At 48.2% G+C, this 16,724-nt stretch overlaps 1 protein-coding gene and 1 pseudogene across 1 annotated transcript; both read left to right on the forward strand.

Moving 5' to 3' along the window:
• Positions 1–4,174: 4,174 nt before the first annotated feature.
• Positions 4,175–6,046, forward strand: LOC133893656 (probable serine/threonine-protein kinase PBL11). Its single transcript, XM_062334745.1, has 3 exons — positions 4,175–4,427; positions 4,621–5,225; positions 5,319–6,046. The coding sequence occupies exons 1-3, from the start codon at positions 4,367–4,369 to the stop codon at positions 5,856–5,858; spliced, it is 1,206 nt and encodes a 401-aa protein (XP_062190729.1). The 5' UTR covers positions 4,175–4,366; the 3' UTR covers positions 5,859–6,046.
• A 4,630-nt stretch (positions 6,047–10,676) lies between these two features.
• LOC133892947 (CBL-interacting protein kinase 31-like) lies at positions 10,677–16,390 on the forward strand (annotated as a pseudogene).
• The last annotated feature ends 334 nt before the right edge of the window (positions 16,391–16,724 follow it).

Genomic DNA, 16,724 nt, shown 5'->3' on the forward strand with positions numbered 1-16,724 from the left:
GTGGCACCGGCGCTCTTCAAACCAAAAGGCTTTTTTACATAACAAAAGACCCCAAATGGCATTTAAAAAGCAGTCATCTCTTCATCTTCCCTACACATGCTAATCTGAGGGTACCCTGAGCGGGCATCTAAGAAGCTTAACATATCGCTACCGGTGGTCGAGGCGATAAGCTGGTCAATCTGGGGGAAAGGGAAGAGATCTTTTGGGTATGCCTTGTTGAGGTCGGTGAAGTCAACGTACATCCTCCACTTACTAATGGGTTTACAAACCATGACTGGGTTAGCCAGCCACTCTAAGTACTTCACCTTCCGGATGAAGCATGTTTTTAGGAGCTTTTTGACCTCCTCACGAAGTGCTTCCTTACGGTTGACCGCGAACCGATGCGTCTTCTGCCTTACTGGTCGCGCGTCCGGTTGTAATGATAATTTTTGCTTGATCACATCCCTACGGACTCCAGGTATATCAGACAGACTTCATGAAAAGACATACGTGTTCACCCAGAGGAAAGTGCTGAGCACGAGTTCCTCTTTGGGTCCAAGCCGGCCCCTATCTGGACCGTCCTGGATGGCTCAGAGTCATCTAGGCAAACCGCCTTGAGCCGATCATCTGGACTGGAGACGTTATGGACCTTCATCGGACGACCACCGGACCCTGCATTCTCGGACTGTGACCCTGGAGTTAGCTCGACCATGTCAAGGCTCCTCTTGTGGCAGTGCAGGACCATTTTTTTATTGCCAAAAATGGTGATGGCCCTCCGCCAAGCCTAAGATCTTGATTGCTTGGTAAGCATAGTGGATGATGGGCATGAATTGGGCCATCACCGGTCGCCCCAAGATTGCATTGTAAGCAGTCTCGAAGTCCGCCACATCGAACAGGACCTTTTCGGTCCTGAAGTTACTCAGTGAGTTGAAAGTTACAGGCAGCTCGATCTTCCTCAATGGCTTAGCCAAGGAGCCAGGGGTAATTATGAAGAAGGGAGGAGATGCTTTCAACGCACTCCTCGGGATATGCAGGGCGTCCAACGCATCGGTGAAGAGGAGATTGATGGAACTCCCACCATCGACCAGTACGCGACCCAGGCGAATGTTTTGTACTGTGGGCTTGACCACGATAGGATAACGACCAGGGCGTCTGACACAAGCGGGGTGGTCTGCCAAGCTAAATATAAGGGGCACCTCCGACCACTTCAGATGGGGATCAGGCCTGGCGTGGTAGCCCATACTTCACAGACCACCGACTTATATTCCCTGTTCGAGGAATATGTTGCAGCGTCCCCAAAGATATGGTAAATCATGTGATCGCCTGCTGGAAATCCAGCACTGACTGATAGGGGTCAGCCCCATCCTCACTATTGTTGTCGTGGCTGGATTAGCGCTCCCCAAGCTCCTTGTCGATGATGCTTGCACGACCTTGCATTCGGTTAGGCCGTGGGCGTCGGTGCGGTAGATCGGACAGTAGCCTTGGCACTTCTTTCCATCCTTTTCTCAAAGCGCCGGCATAGTTGGCCAGTTTGCTCGACCACCATGACCTCGGGCGGTCCTTCCTTGCGTTTGCTCTTCTTCTCCTTTCGGTCGACCCCCTTGTAAGAGGCGAACTATTCGGAGGTTGGTTGCAGCTTAGGGCTACTCTGGCGCTCTCAGGCCTCAGTGGCCTACGCACATTTGTCCATGAACTTCCTTGGTGGCTCATTTTTTGACCATCTTCTGGTCTCTGACCCCCTCTGAAATGCTATGATCATGGACTCACCTGTGATCCTTGGGATGGTATTTCAGCTTTCGATGAAACGCTGGATGTAGTCTCACAGCAACTCGCCATGTCACTGCCTGACTTGGTACAAGTCATCCTCGACCCCTGGTCGGGCATAGGTCCCCTGAAAGTTGGCAACAAACTAGTCGCACAAGTCCTTCTAGAAGTGAACCGACCGTGGGGAAGGCTCATAAGACAGGACCATGCTGATCTAGCCAAGGAGGTCAGAAAATAGTTGGTCATGACTTTCCTGTGACCTCCCATGGCCTGCACCATTGTAGTGTAAATCTGTAGGGACTCCTCGACATTGGTCGAGCCGTCGCATTTTTCGGCTAGGACTAGCTGGAACTTGTCCGGCCGGTGCACCTCTCGCGGCCGAGCGGACAAGGTGTTGCACCTCGTCCCGTAACGGGGAGTCGCTCACTGATGGGAGGCGACGCGGGCTCGAGGAGAGAGACACTGGTCTCATGGTCCTAGCGACTGGGTGGAGGAGTCTGGTGCCTCCCTGCGATTAGGAGGTGAGTTTTAGGGTTGCTTGACCCTTTTTTGCTCCAGTTGAGCCTGATCTTCCTACTCTCGGCCAGCCCTCTGGCCCTTGATCACGCCGTGGAGGTCGCGTTGGCGAAGAGAATCACGTAGGTCAGTAGGTCGGCTGCCTAGCGCAGCGGGGTTCTCCGAGTACTTTCCGTCACGGAGGGAGGACGGGATCTTTTCTGTCGCGTAGCCTACTACGATTCTTGGCGATCACAGCCTTCACCAGTCCCTATGACGGATGTGGTGTTCGCCACCATGGTTTGGCGTCAGGTGGTCTCCACCAAGAGGACGAGGTCGTGCAACCATGGCTCTACTGGCGAACACTCTGGCACGGCCACCGACGGGTGGTTGAGAAGCATTCGCGCAGTCTGCAGATTCTGCACGGGCATCATGACCTTGTAGTTAATCTGCTAAGCGCAGAGCGGTGATATATCATGAAGAGGGGAGCCCCAAGCGCTCGTGTCGTATGATGGTTTAGACAGCGATGCCACAGAGGGTCGTGCCCTATGCGGGTGCTGTATCGGAACACCTCCTTATTCGGTGCCAGGTCGATTTCCCCCTGGGCGCAAGGCTTAGGGCTCACTAATGGTGCCCGGGACACGAGGGCCCCCACTGCTCCCTGCTGCATGGTCTGCCATGCATATTTCATGTTGAGTCTTAGAGCTTTCGGGCTCTGATTCGGTGTCCCAGGCTTGGAGCACACCGAGATCATCTGGATCATATCCCATGATGAATACCTCGCGGCGACCAGGGACCTCAGAACGGGACTCAGTGGTTTTTGTGGATCCGATCATATGTAGCCTAATCAAGTTATCAACACTTATCAAAATGTGAAAACGCGTCCCCTTTCCTGGCGTGCCAACTGTTGAGGGTTAGTCCCTGGCAATATATCTGAGGTATGCCAGATGATGGGCACGTGATCAGCGTTTTCAGTGGTTATTGGTGAGTATGTATGTGTGTCGAAGGAATTCTAAAACAACAGGATTTATTCAGGTTCAGGCCTCCTCGAGATAATAGCCCTACATCATGTGTATTTTCTTATGAGTTGGATGATGAACTTGTTCCCATTACAGGGCTGATCCTCCCCCCTTTTATATAGTAGAAGGTGAAGTATATATACAAGCAGACTGTGCCAAAATACGGTGCCTATCATATACTTAATAAAGATGTTTACTCTTAGATCATCATTACGAGTGGCAGGCACACCCGACCCAGTCTGGTCGTCCTGCGCGTCTTGTCCCATCCGCTAACCACCGTCACGCATGCTGCATGCTCGTCACGCCCGCCTATCTAGCCGTCACGCACACCTGTTAAGCCATCTCGTAGCATTAAATGCTGCTGGGCAAGTCACATTGTCTCTGCGCCGGCCCACGACTTCGCTCACCGAAACGGTGCATGGAGAAGGAAAACACATGCATGATGACAATTAATATGATTAGATTGGTTATGTGAGTATCTGCCCCGCAACTAGAGATTTCTATCTACGACCAGAGAAGTGGTCGCGCGAGTCCCACCTAATCGCGCATGGAGATCATGATCTTGAAATATCAACCGCCAGCTAGCACCTACCTGTCTAGACCTTACTAACCAGAGACCCCTTATTCTTCACATGGACACCTTGCTGGTACTACCTCAAGACTGAATCAACATTGGGTCAAAATTATGTCCGGTTTATCTCTTGTTTGCCAAGCTCTTTTATGAGAAATCCCTAGACTTGTTCCACAAAAGGTTAAAGCAGTCAAAGACTTGGAGTACAATACAGCAGTCGTCCTTCCATGGATTTTTTAGTGGTGATTAATTGACGAGATAACAAATTACGTGTGATGGTGTTTAACAACAAGGGGAAATATCTTAGAAGTTTTCAGTGGCTGGGACTTGACCTTTGTGCTTGACTGACAAATTGGAGGCCTGCATGTAATTCAGTCAACTGACCGATTGACCAGCCATCTCTTGATGCATCCCTTCCCTTATATTCTTCAACTCTCTCCATCAGAGCCTAGAAGAACTATACTCTCACTTGGAGTTTGCATCGGCTGGTTGTTGATTTGGAGCACGGATAAGGAAGGAAAGAGTATCATCCGATCCAATGGGGAACTGCTGCAAGGGATCTGCTAAGTGCGCCAATGCCTCCACACCATTTGAATCGAGTAAGATACTAGTGTTTTCTATATATTCTTTTTTCCCCTTTTGATCCATCCTGCCGTGCATCATCCTTCTCTTGGATGCTTACCCACAAAAACAAAAAAAACAGAATGATCAGCGGAACAAAATAAAAATTGCTATCTTGAATCGGGTGAAGTGCTGATTGCACCATGGTGCTTCTTTCTATCCTGATTCCAGAGGTCACAACGAACAGCAGCACGTCCAATAGCTCGATAGGCATGGCCGCCGCCAAGCTGGTGTCACGCCGCAGAGGCGGTAGCTCCTCGGCCTTGTCCGGCCAGCTGCCACGAGCCGACTCCGACGTGAAGTCGTTCAGCTTGAGCGACCTCCGCGCGGCGACCAAGAACTTCGGTTCCAACTCGTACCTGGGTGAGGGCGGGTTCGGGTGCGTGTACAAGGGTTGGATCGACGAGGCGACGCTGGCCCCGACCAAGCCCGGCGTGGGCAGGATGGTGGCCATCAAGAAGCTCAAGAAGGAGAGCTTCCAGGGCCACAAGGAGTGGCTGGCCGAGGTGACGTACCTGGGCCAGCTCCACCACGAGAACCTGGTCAAGCTGGTGGGCTACTGCTCCGACTCGGAGAACAACAAGCTGCTGGTGTACGAGTACATGCTCCGCGGCAGCCTGGAGAACCACCTCTTCCGGCGGGGCACCCAGCCGCTGTCGTGGGCGATGCGCGTGTCCATCGCGGTGGACGTGGCGCGCGGGCTGTTCTTCCTTCACGGCCAGGACAACCCCGTCATCTTCCGCGACCTCAAGTCCTCCAACGTTCTTCTCGACTCCGTAAGTACTCGATCGTCGCCTGGTCGTCAGAGAAATCACTACTATGCTTTATTGCTGTTGCGAAATTTAGCGTGAATTTTTCTTCATCTTCAGGATTACAGGGCGAAGCTGTCGGATTTCGGGCTGGCGAGGAACGGGCCGACGGGGGACAAGAGCCACGTCTCTACCCGTGTCGTCGGCACCCGCGGCTACGCGGCGCCGGAGTACATCGCGAAGGGGCACCTGTCAGTGAAGAGCGACATCTACAGCTTCGGCGTGGTGCTGCTGGAGCTGCTGACGGGGCGGCGCGCGCTGGACGAGGCGCGCGGCGCGGCGGCGGGGACGCTGGTGGACTGGGCGCGGCCGCAGCTGGGCGAGCGCCGGAAGGTGATCCGGATCATGGACACCAGGCTCGGCGGGCAGTACCCCAAGAAGCAGGCGCAGGAGGTGGCCGCGCTCGCGCTGCGGTGCCTCCAGTACGACCCCAAGAACCGGCCCGGCATGGCCGATGCCGTCCTGCCGGAGCTCGAGCTGCTGCTGCAGCAGCAGAACCACCACAAGTCCCCCTTCTCCTCGTCGACGGCGTCTTCCAGATCCAACACGTCGACGCCGCCGGTGCACGGATCGGGCCGCCACTCCAAATCCAAGGGCTAGCTTAGCTAGCAAGGTGTTTGTTTGTTCGTTCGTTTGACGAGTTCACCGTGTACAGAGTGAGAGTTGAACACTGCCGTGTTGGGTTCCTTGGTTTGATACAGTTGCTAGATCATATCATCATAGTAGGACAGTCAGAATCAGACAGCCGATAGTAGCTTGTTGTGTGAATGGATCATAGATTTCTTTTCTGTGTGCATGCCGTATCCTCTGCAGTGATGACTCCACTGCTTAACCATTGCCACGTTTGGTCTGAGCCTTCTTGTTTTCTTCTCTTTTAAGAGTGTTCCGGTCTGACCGATTGTACAGATGTCAATGCACGCAAACTCTGTTTAGTCAGCGTTTCAGGATGCACGCAAACTCTGTTTTTCTATTCCTCACTGCATGACGAGGCTACAGTATCTGAAAACATGATTGTTGTAATATCACACAAACTCTTTGTGCATTAAGACCTATTTTTTTTTAAAAAAATGACAAATTTCATTTGGCGTAGAAAAACAGTAGCTCCTACTGTGTCGCGTTTAACTTTCTTCGCCATGATCCAGGTGGCCATTTGTCATAAGCAAACTCAGAACAAAGGGCAGCACTGGTCGGCTTCAGAAGTCCAGAAATTAGAAGCGAAGCAACGAGGCAGTCGCATTCCAGTGTCGCCAACGCAGCTGTGAAGCGACCGATGCATCCACTGACGCGGCTGCCGTCTCCGCCACCGCCGCCTAGCTACCAGCTTGGCAGCTACCTCCATGCGCGGACGGCGGAACCCTTGAATCGAGATTGATCGAAGTACACAGTGGCTCGACATGCTGCATGCTTGCGACTCCGGCTGCTGTATCGCTGCAGCATAGCATCCACGATCCGTCATCTTCCTCTTTAGTGTTTGGCGCGTAGGCCAGCTCGTCGTCGGCGCGTAGGCTTTGTCCTCCGCCCTTGCCCACCGCACAGAGAAAGAGTCAGTCGTGCGGATCGAGCTACGTCGCATTGCGAGCACTGTTAGACTGATCTCTCACTAATTAAGCCCAACGGCTTAATTAGAACCTTGACCCGCGCCCTGATCGGGGGCGTCCAGCCCAATTTGGCTGGTGGGCCCCCGTCGCCAGCGTTATAAAAAGAGGTGGGGGGCCGGGGCGCTCGGCACGAGGTTCACCGCGCCGCTAGTCACCCCACCGACACCTAAACCCTAACCGATCTAGAGGAGGAGGCGCTGTGCCGACGGGAAGCTCCACCTGGCCCTCTGCGTCACGCCCTGGACTACGTGCGCCTACGTCACCATCGTCGGACGCCGGCGAGCCCTTCTGCCCCGACCGTCGCTGCCCTAGCGCAGAGCTCCACCGACGAAGCAGAGATGGCGGGTTCTAGCAACCTTACTCCAACCACTGGAGTCTCAGGTATGAACCCATCCATCTCCCCCCTCTCTCCCTTCTACTCTCGGTAGTGCGGTCATCAGATTGTTGAAGATGAACATCACATGTTATAACAATGGCATCAGAGCCCACAACCAAACCCTAACCCTAACAGTTCATCTTCGACTCAGGGGGGGGGGGGATCTCTCACCTCTTCTGGCCGTAGATCACCGCCGTGGGCGGCAGAGAACTCGCACCGCCGCTCGACGGCGTGCGGCACAGAGCCGAGCCCCGAGCGCCTCCTCCGCGGGCTCAAGGGGTCAGGCACCACCGTGAAGCCACTCGACGGCGGCGCGCTCACCCCTAGGGGAGCGCGCACGCCGGCGAGGAGCCTCGCGGCGGCACCGTCTCTCCTCTCCGGCGCCAGTCGCCGCGGAGCGCCCCGGCCACCGTGTCGCCGCTCGGTCTCGCGAGAGAGAGAGAGAGGAGATTGAATAGGTTAGGGTTAGGGCGAGGGGCGCGGCGACGTCGGGTTTTGTTCGGCCGAGATCGCCGCTGCGCCGTCCGATCCAAATGAATGGTTGAGATCGACGCGGGCGGGCGGGGGGGCGCGCTGACGGGCCGAATTGGCGACCCAGGCCCAGGTTGCGGCCTGGGCGCGCGTCGGCCGTCGCGGGCGCGTCCGCCGCGGGCCGCTAGCGGGCCAAATCTCCGGCTGGGCCCAACAGTAACGGGCCGAAAGTGAAATGGATGGGCTGTCAAGGCCGAAATGGCGTTTTCAACAGTATAAAAGAATCTATACTGTTTAGCATTTTCCAGAAAGTATTTAAATTGAATTATTGGTGTGATTTTTATGCAAAAAAATTTATCCAACGATAATTTTGCCCAGAAAATTATAAAGTCTAGAAATAATTCTGGAAAAATAGTATAAAGTATTTAAAATTGTTTTCCGCTGCGTATTTTCATTATTAAATTCAAACCAACGGGAGAATTTAATTCTGGAAATGAAAATGATGATTATTATTATAATTTTGTTATTATTCTGACCAACGTTGATTAATAGCAATATTATAATAATATTAATGTATAATCTCATGTATTAATTCTATTTTGCCCAACGGTGATATAAAATTAGTGCAGGGAACAGTTGTATGTTTTGATTTTAACCAACGTTGCAATCAAGGCATGCAATTGTGGTGTCATTTCATGTTCTCACATTATTTGAATTGTATTTTCAGGAGGGTACAACTTGATGGGTTGTATCAATGAGATTCCAACTCTGAAAGGTGACAACTATTCAGAGTGGAAAAAGAAGATCGACCTAGCCTTCATCTTGGCTGAGGTTGATTGGGTAGTCACCACACCGTGTCCTACAGATCCTGTGGCACCGGTGAGGGAGACAAACGAGGCTGATGCCGCTTGGGCAACCAGAGATAGGGATTATCAATCCCAAAAGATGGCCTATGACCTTGAGCATAGGAAGTGGGTCACTGCCAATAAGAAATGTTTGGCAGTGATAAAGAACACGATTGAGCCTGCTATTGTGGGTTCGATCTCAGAGTGTGACACTGTCACTGAGTACCTGAACAGAATAAAGAGTCAGTTTACTGGCTCTTCAAAGACTTATGCTACCCAGCTGATAAAGCAGCTGGTAACAGAAAGATACTCAGGTGGAGGCAGTGGCATAAGAGAGCACATACTGAGGATGAGCAACTTGGCATCCAAGCTCAAACCAATGGATCTGGCTCTAAAGGATGAGTTCCTTATCCATTTGATTTTTGCTTCTTTGCCAAAAGAGTTTGATACATTTGTTGTGAACTACAACATACAGCCCGAGAAGTGGGATTTAGAGAAGCTCATTGCTATGTGTGTGCAAGAAGAGGAAAGGATAAAAGCTTCACATGGTGGTTTCATCAACTATGTGAAAGAGAATAACAAGAAAAAGAATTTCGATGCCAACTCTCCAAAGGGCAAGGGCAAAGGCCCCATGCAGCATCAACAAAAGAAATTCACAGTGGAGAAAGATCAGTGTCTTCATTGCAAGAAGACGGGGCATTACAAGAAAGACTGTCCCGAATTCTTGAAAATGATAATGGCAAAGAAAGGTGAGAACATTATTACGTTCATAAATGAAATCCTGTATGTGAGTTATTCGAAATCTACATGGTGGATTGACTCAGGAGCAACTGTTCATGTTGCAAACTCATTACAGGGATTCCGTTCGACGAGGACTACGCAAAGAAGCGAAAGACACGTTAAAGTCGCAAATGGAGTCCAAGCAGATGTTGAAGCCATTGGCGACCTTCCTCTGGAGCTTGCTGATGGATTCACATTAATTCTTAGAGATGTGCTTTATGTTCCCTCTTTACAGAGGAATTTGATTAGTGTTTCATGTTTGGACAATGATGGATATGATTGCCATTTTGGAAATGGCAAATGTAAGATAACATTCAATAATGCATGTGTTGGGATTGCTATCTTACAAAATGAGTTATATTTGTTATCACTACGTGATGAAGTAAATGTTATATGTGATAGTGAAAACGTATCCTCGTCTGCGGATGTAAACAGAAAACGAAAGCGAACTCAAGATGCGTCGTCGAAATTATGGCACTGTCGTTTAGGCCATATTTCGAGGGGGAGAATAGAGAGACTAGTAAAGAATGATATTCTTCCTCCATTAGAGTTCGCAGACTTAGAGCAATGCAGAGATTGCATAAAAGGAAAATATGTAAAGAAAATTAAGAAAAATGCCAAACGAAGCACAGGAATATTAGAAATAATCCACACAGACATATGTGGTCCATTTCCTGTGAAAAGTGTGGATGGTTTTGACTCGTTCATAACATTCACAGATGATTACTCCCGTTTTGGCTATATTTATCCAATTAAAGAAAGAACAGAAGCATTGGATAAATTTAAGATATTCAAAGCAGAAGTTGAGAACCAACACAGTTTAAAGATTAAGATAGTCAGATCTGACCGTGGAGGGGAGTACTACGGTCGTCATACCCCGTATGGACAGATTCCTGGACCTTTTGCAAGGTTCTTACAAGAAAATGGAATAGTAGCCCAGTATTCGACACCGGGCGAGCCTCAGCAAAATGGAGTAGCTGAAAGGCGTAACCGTACCCTGATGGATATGGTGCGTAGTATGATGAGTTACTCATCCCTACCATTGGGTCTATGGATAGAAGCATTAAAGACAACAATCCATATTCTCAATAGAGTACCAAGTAAATCGGTGCCCAAGACACCGTATGAGTTGTGGACAGGGAGAGTACCCTCACTAAAGCATTTACGTGTGTGGGGGAGCCCAGCTGAGGCCAAGGTGTTTAACCCAAACATTGGGAAGCTAGATCCCAAAACAGTTAGTTGCCATTTCATTGGCTATCCTGAAAGATCGAAAGGTTATCGTTTCTACTGCCCTGATAGATATACAAAGTTTGTGGAAACGAGACACGCAATCTTCCTAGAAGATGAGATGATGAGGGGGAGCGTGGTAGCTCGAGAGTTTGGCCTTGAGGAGAAGCGGGAATATGTGCCCACTCCGTTGACTCATGAGCCATTCTTCTCACTACCCGTTGTAGCTGCACCAACAGTGGAAGACACTGTGATGCAAGCACCTGTGGTTGTCCCTCCTGTGGCAACAACGAATGAAGATGTGGAACCTGTGCTTCAGGAACCCATGGAAGCTATTGCCACAGATCAAGGGGAGCAACAACAGCCTCAACTTGAAAATGTTCCAAATGTAGAGGCTCCTAGAAGGTCTCAAAGAGTGAGAAGATCAGCTATCCCTGACGATTATAAAGTGTATAACATCGAAGAGTTTCAAATGGAAGGTGATCCTACCTCGTTTGAAGAAGCCATGAGAAGCGAACACTCATCCAAGTGGCTTGAGGCCATGGAAGATGAGATAAGATCAATGAGTGCCAACGAGGTTTGGGACTTAGAGGTAATTCCTAAAGGAGCCAAAACAGTGGGCTGCAAATGGGTCTACAAAATAAAATATGACTCCCAAGGGAATATAGAAAAGTATAAAGCGCGACTTGTGGCAAAAGGCTTTACGCAAAGAGAAGGGATTGATTACAATGAGACCTTTTCTCCAGTCTCATGTAAAGATTCCTTCAGAATCATAATGGCGCTGGTAGCCCACTATGATTTAGACTTGCATCAAATGGATGTAAAGACAGCATTCCTTAACGGGGATTTAGACGAGAGTGTCTATATGGCACAACCGAAAGGCTTTGTCGTAAAAGGAAAAGAACGTCTGGGATGCCGCTTAAAGAAATCCATTTATGGGTTGAAACAGGCTTCAAGGCAGTGGTACTTGAAGTTTGATAAGACAATAAGACAGTTTGGGTTCAAAGAAAATGTAGAGGACAATTGTGTATATTCAAAGTTTAAAAGTGGAAAGTATATCTTTCTGATCTTATATGTGGATGACATCTTGCTTGCGAGTAGTGATGTCAGCCTAATGAAAGAAACAAAGAAGTTCTTGTCCTCGAACTTTGATATGAAAGATCTCGGTGAAGCTGCATATGTTCTGAGAATTGAGATACACCGAGATAGAAGCAAAGGGGTATTAGGACTGTCACAAAAGGCATACATAGAAAAGGTCTTGAAAAAGTTCAGTATGCATAAGTGTAGTGCCTCACCTGCACCCATAGTCAAGGGCGATAGATATGGGGATTTTCAATGCCCAAAGAATCAATACGAGATCGATCAAATGAAAGTGGTACCATATGCTTCAGCTGTCGGGAGCTTACAGTATGCGCAAGTTTGTACACGCCCTGACATAGCTTTTGTCACCGGGTTACTTGGCAGATTTCAAAGTAATCCAGGACCAGAACACTGGAAATTGGTAAAGAAGGTCTTGCGTTACTTGCAAGGCACAAAAGGCCTCATGCTAACGTACAGAATATCAGATTCCTTGCACATAGTAGGGTACTCGGATTCTGATTATGCGGGAGATGATAGAAAGTCCACGTCAGGGTACGTGTTTACTCTCGCAGGAGGAGCAATATCATGGAAAAGCTCCAAACAAACCGTCACTACATCGTCCACAATGTATGCCGAGTTTGTAGCATGTTACGAGGCAACGGGGCAGGTGAACTGGCTAAAGAAGTTCGTACCCGGTTTAAAGGTGGTTGACGACATCTATAGACCACTAAAGTTATACTGCGATAATTATCCGGCAGTACAGTACGCTCACAACAATAAGTCAAGTGGTGCTGCCAAACACATTGACATAAAGTATTACGTTGTGAAGGATAAAGTCCGGGATCAAATCATAAGTCTCGAGCATATAAGTACAGCAAGGATGCTCGCGGATCCGCTAACGAAAGGCTTACCACCCAACGTGTTCAAGGAACATGTAGCCAGCATGGGGTTAAGGGATAGCCTGTGATTCCTGGACTACTAGGGCCCAAAAGTCAAAGAATCTGTTTCAAAACAGAGACGTGCTTGTAGCTACCAAATCTATCGGCGATTGACCGTGACGATGAAGTATGCTCTATGCAACTATCTGTGATGGAATGGGATAAAAGTAAAAGTTTAAAAGTAAAAATGTAGAGTGAGATCAAGGGGGAGAATGTTAGACTGATCTCTCACTAATTAAGCCCAACGGCTTAATTAGAACCTTGACCCGCGCCCTGATCGGGGGCGTCCAGCCCAATTTGGCTGGTGGGCCCCCGTCGCCAGCGCTATAAAAAGAGGTGAGGGGCCGGGGCGCTCGGCACGAAGTTCACCGCGCCGCTAGTCACCCCACCGACACCTAAACCCTAACCGATCTAGAGGAGGGGGCGCTGTGCCGACGGGAAGCTCCACCTGGCCCTCTGCGTCACGCCCTGGACTACGTGCGCCTACGTCACCATCGTCGGACGCCGGCGAGCCCTTCTGCCCCGACCGTCGCTGCCCTAGCGCAGAGCTCCACCGACGAAGCAGAGATGGCGGGTTCTAGCAACCTTACTCCAACCACTGGAGTCTCAGGTATGAACCCATCCATCTCCCCCCTCTCTCCCTTCTACTCTCGGTAGTGCGGTCATCAGATTGTTGAAGATGAACATCACATGTTATAACAAGCACCCCTCCACCAAACTGTCCGCATCCATGCGCGCGACAACCGTCACCACTTGTTGGAGAGGAAGCGCCGAGACGGACGAGGAGAGGCAGCAAGCGCGCCCGGCCCCGGCAGAACAGTGACGTTGAGCTTCACGCCCTGCTGGCAGCCGCCCGCCCACAGAGAAACAAGGGAAGAAGGAACTACGTACCGGCGGGAAGGATCGGACGGGTCGTTGCCTTAAAAAGGAAATAGTATAAATTCAGAAAGGCACAAGAGGCCATTAGAACAGTAGGAGAACAAGAGGCCAAAGCCTGTCCTCGTTTCTTCTCTACCCGGTGTGTGGTTGGCGTGTCGCAAACTTGCAAAGCTTCTCTCTCTTCCCTGTCTTGTTGCTGCGTTGCGTTGCGCTGCGTCGTCCTTTCGCACTTACCACTCTTCACTAGCTCCCCTTCACCGGACCTCCTCTTCAATCGCCTCTGTCAATTCTTTCTCTAATCTGTCTGCGCCGTGGGATGCCAGTTTCGCGTTAGCATTAGCGTTTTGCGGGATTTTCTGTCACCTTTTTTTCTGAAAGCTTTTGGATGAGGCCGGATTCTGCTAATGCGAGTCACTTCGCTACTCCTTTGGTGCTTCATTGCAAATGGCTACTTTTCATGTCCGGTGGTCTCAAAAGATAGAAGCTTTCCAGGTTGGGAGCTGGGTACGCATGCATGGCGTCCTCCCTCCACCTGATTTTGGCCTTTCGCTGAGATCATCTCGCATTTTGCCCCGGCCCGTTTTGTGGCATTGCTGCAGAAACATGTAAATTCGTTGCTAATTGGAGTTGTGGCCAGTTTTCTGTTAGTTCTAATCCTTTTTGTGCTGCTTGCAGGATATCTGCCTTTCGAGGATAACAATGTCCGATCCCTTCATAAAAAGGTGCATACATGAAACGATGACATCTTAAATATTACTCTATCTGTTCATAAATAATAGACTTATTTTTTTAGGCTCAATCTTAGAAATTAGATTTTGGCTAAGATTTTTTTTACAAAATATAGCATTTATAGTTACAAAACCTATATAGTGCGAAATCATTTTGAATTGTTAATCTAGTTGTATAATTTTTATACACTAGATATTTTATAATTAAATTAAATGTTAGTCAAAGTACATAAAATTTGACTTTTCTAAATAGAAATACGTCTACTATTTCTAAACGGAGGAAATAACATTTTAGTTATATTTCTATTTACTCTGCCTGTCCATCTTGGTTTACTTGACAGATCTGAGGAGCTCAGTTTACTTGTCCATCTTCGTTTTCTGCTGGAGCTAAAAGGTTGATCAACAGAATTCTGGATCCTAATCCTTCAACAGTAAGTCGTCACTGAAATCTGAATTTGGTTAGACAAAATGTGGAGAAAACAATTCTCATGAAACATTAGTGATAACTTCAATTCTCTGTAGTGTATGATTCTTTGGTGGTCTATAAGGCTACAAATAGAAGTCTACATAGGCCTGTACAATCGTCGGTCCAGGTCGGGTTTCAGGTCAGGCTTTGAAAAGCCCGATAGAAAACCCACAGGCCCGAGCCCGACTTGAGCCCAATGTCGGGCCGTGTTGCTAAGCCCGAGTCTTTCCTGATATTGGTTTTTTTTTGGTCGGACTCAGTTTATTCGGGTCGGGTTTTTGGGTTTTAGGTCTATTTTGAAGCCCAAGCATGGCCCATCTAGAACTACGGGCCTATGTTTTGAATCCTGTGCACTGGTCAGGTTGGGCTTTTTCGGACCGGGTCGGGTTAGGTTCCTCGGACCAGGTTGCCCATGAACAGGCCTACGTCTACATTGAGTAGACCAAAGTTTTCACTCTTGGATTACTACTAGGAATGGAATTTTGAAGTCCTTTAGTGGCTTGTTATGTTATCTGTGGGTACCTTCTTACTTAGTTTTCCATTGTTTTTGACCAGCAGATTATGGTTCCTCAAGTACAAAAAGATCCATGGTTCAAAAGAGGCTACAAGCCACCTGTTTTCGATGAGAAATGTCAAGCTTGTTTAGATGATGTTGATGCTGCTTTTGGGCACTCAGAGGTAAATTAATTAATTAACCAGCTTATTGCTAGAAAAATATTTAGCCTTTTGTGGGGTGAAATAAGATGATCAAGTTGATGGTCTAATACATTTACCAGGAACATCATGTGACAGAGGAAATGGAAGGGCAGCCAGCCTCGATGAATGCATTTGAGTTGATTTCACTGAACAAGGTGCTGATCTGGGCAATTTGTTTGAATATGATAAGGTCAGGATATTTTCGGTTGCAGCAGTCATGAGTCAGTTTAGATCAGCTATATGTTTATCATATTTTACTATACACATTTTCTGTAAAATAGTTTAAGAGCTGTGCAATTATGATGACGAGCTCAATTTCACTAATCTCTTACAGAAGTACAAGCGAGAAACACGATTTACATCGCAGTGTCCTCCTAAAGAGATAATCAATAGAATAGAAGAAGCTGCTAAGCCACTCGGGTTTTATATCCAAAGAAAAACTACAAGGTGTGCTGAAAATCCTTGCCTGTAGTCTTTCCTATTAACACGATATCACTTTCAACTCAGTTGTGCAAATTTTGAAGCAAAAGTTGGGTATCAATAAATAAAACCATCTTTATCACCCCCATAAATTGAATCTTGAAAACTCTTCTCTTTTTTTTTTCTCTCACGCTATTGTTCTTTATAGATGCTAATGGAGAACCCAAAAGCAGGATTCCAAGTGGCTCCATCCCTACATGTGGTTGAGCTAAAGAAGGCAAAGGGAGATACTCTGGAGTTTCAAAATGTGTCAGCATTTAAAACTTTAGCCATAAACTCAAATTGTTTAAATCATGAATTCAGTATCCAATCTCAAATTTATTCCTTACAGTTCTACAGAACTCTGTCGACGGAGCTGAAGGGCGTTGTTTGGGTGTGCGATGGTGATGTCGAAGACAGAACCTCCGTATCATGAAGCAGTTGCAGACTTTCAGGCTTCGGAACTTAGTGTTTTCTTTTTTCTTTTCTTTTTTTTTAAACAAGGAACCTAGTGTTAGTTTTTCCTGTACATAGCTCTCTTTGGCTCTAACAGATTCATTTGATGCTCAGTGTATATAGGTGTCGCCATTTTATGATAAGGCAGAGGCATAGTCATCGTCCTCTCCATTTTCTGAAATTACCAGGTTTTGCCGTGATGAAGAACTGCTATGGATGATCTGGAATGAATGAAGAGGTAGATGAAGCGTAGGCAAGAAGGAAGGTTGTAGTGAAACACTGGATGTTGTATTCAGATATTCATTTTCATTGGTTCAATTTTCTCTGATTGTTCCCGAGATGCTGGAGTTGAATGTTTCTTAGTTGGCGAAACTTCAAATGGAAACATTGAGTTAGACAACCGTTATAGCATGTAGTTTCAGAATCTCAACCAAGGTTGCTTCCAAGAATACCTTGTGAATGAAAGT

Source organism: Phragmites australis, chromosome 15 (assembly GCF_958298935.1).
Source record: "Phragmites australis chromosome 15, lpPhrAust1.1, whole genome shotgun sequence".
Taxonomy (NCBI): domain Eukaryota; kingdom Viridiplantae; phylum Streptophyta; class Magnoliopsida; order Poales; family Poaceae; genus Phragmites; species Phragmites australis.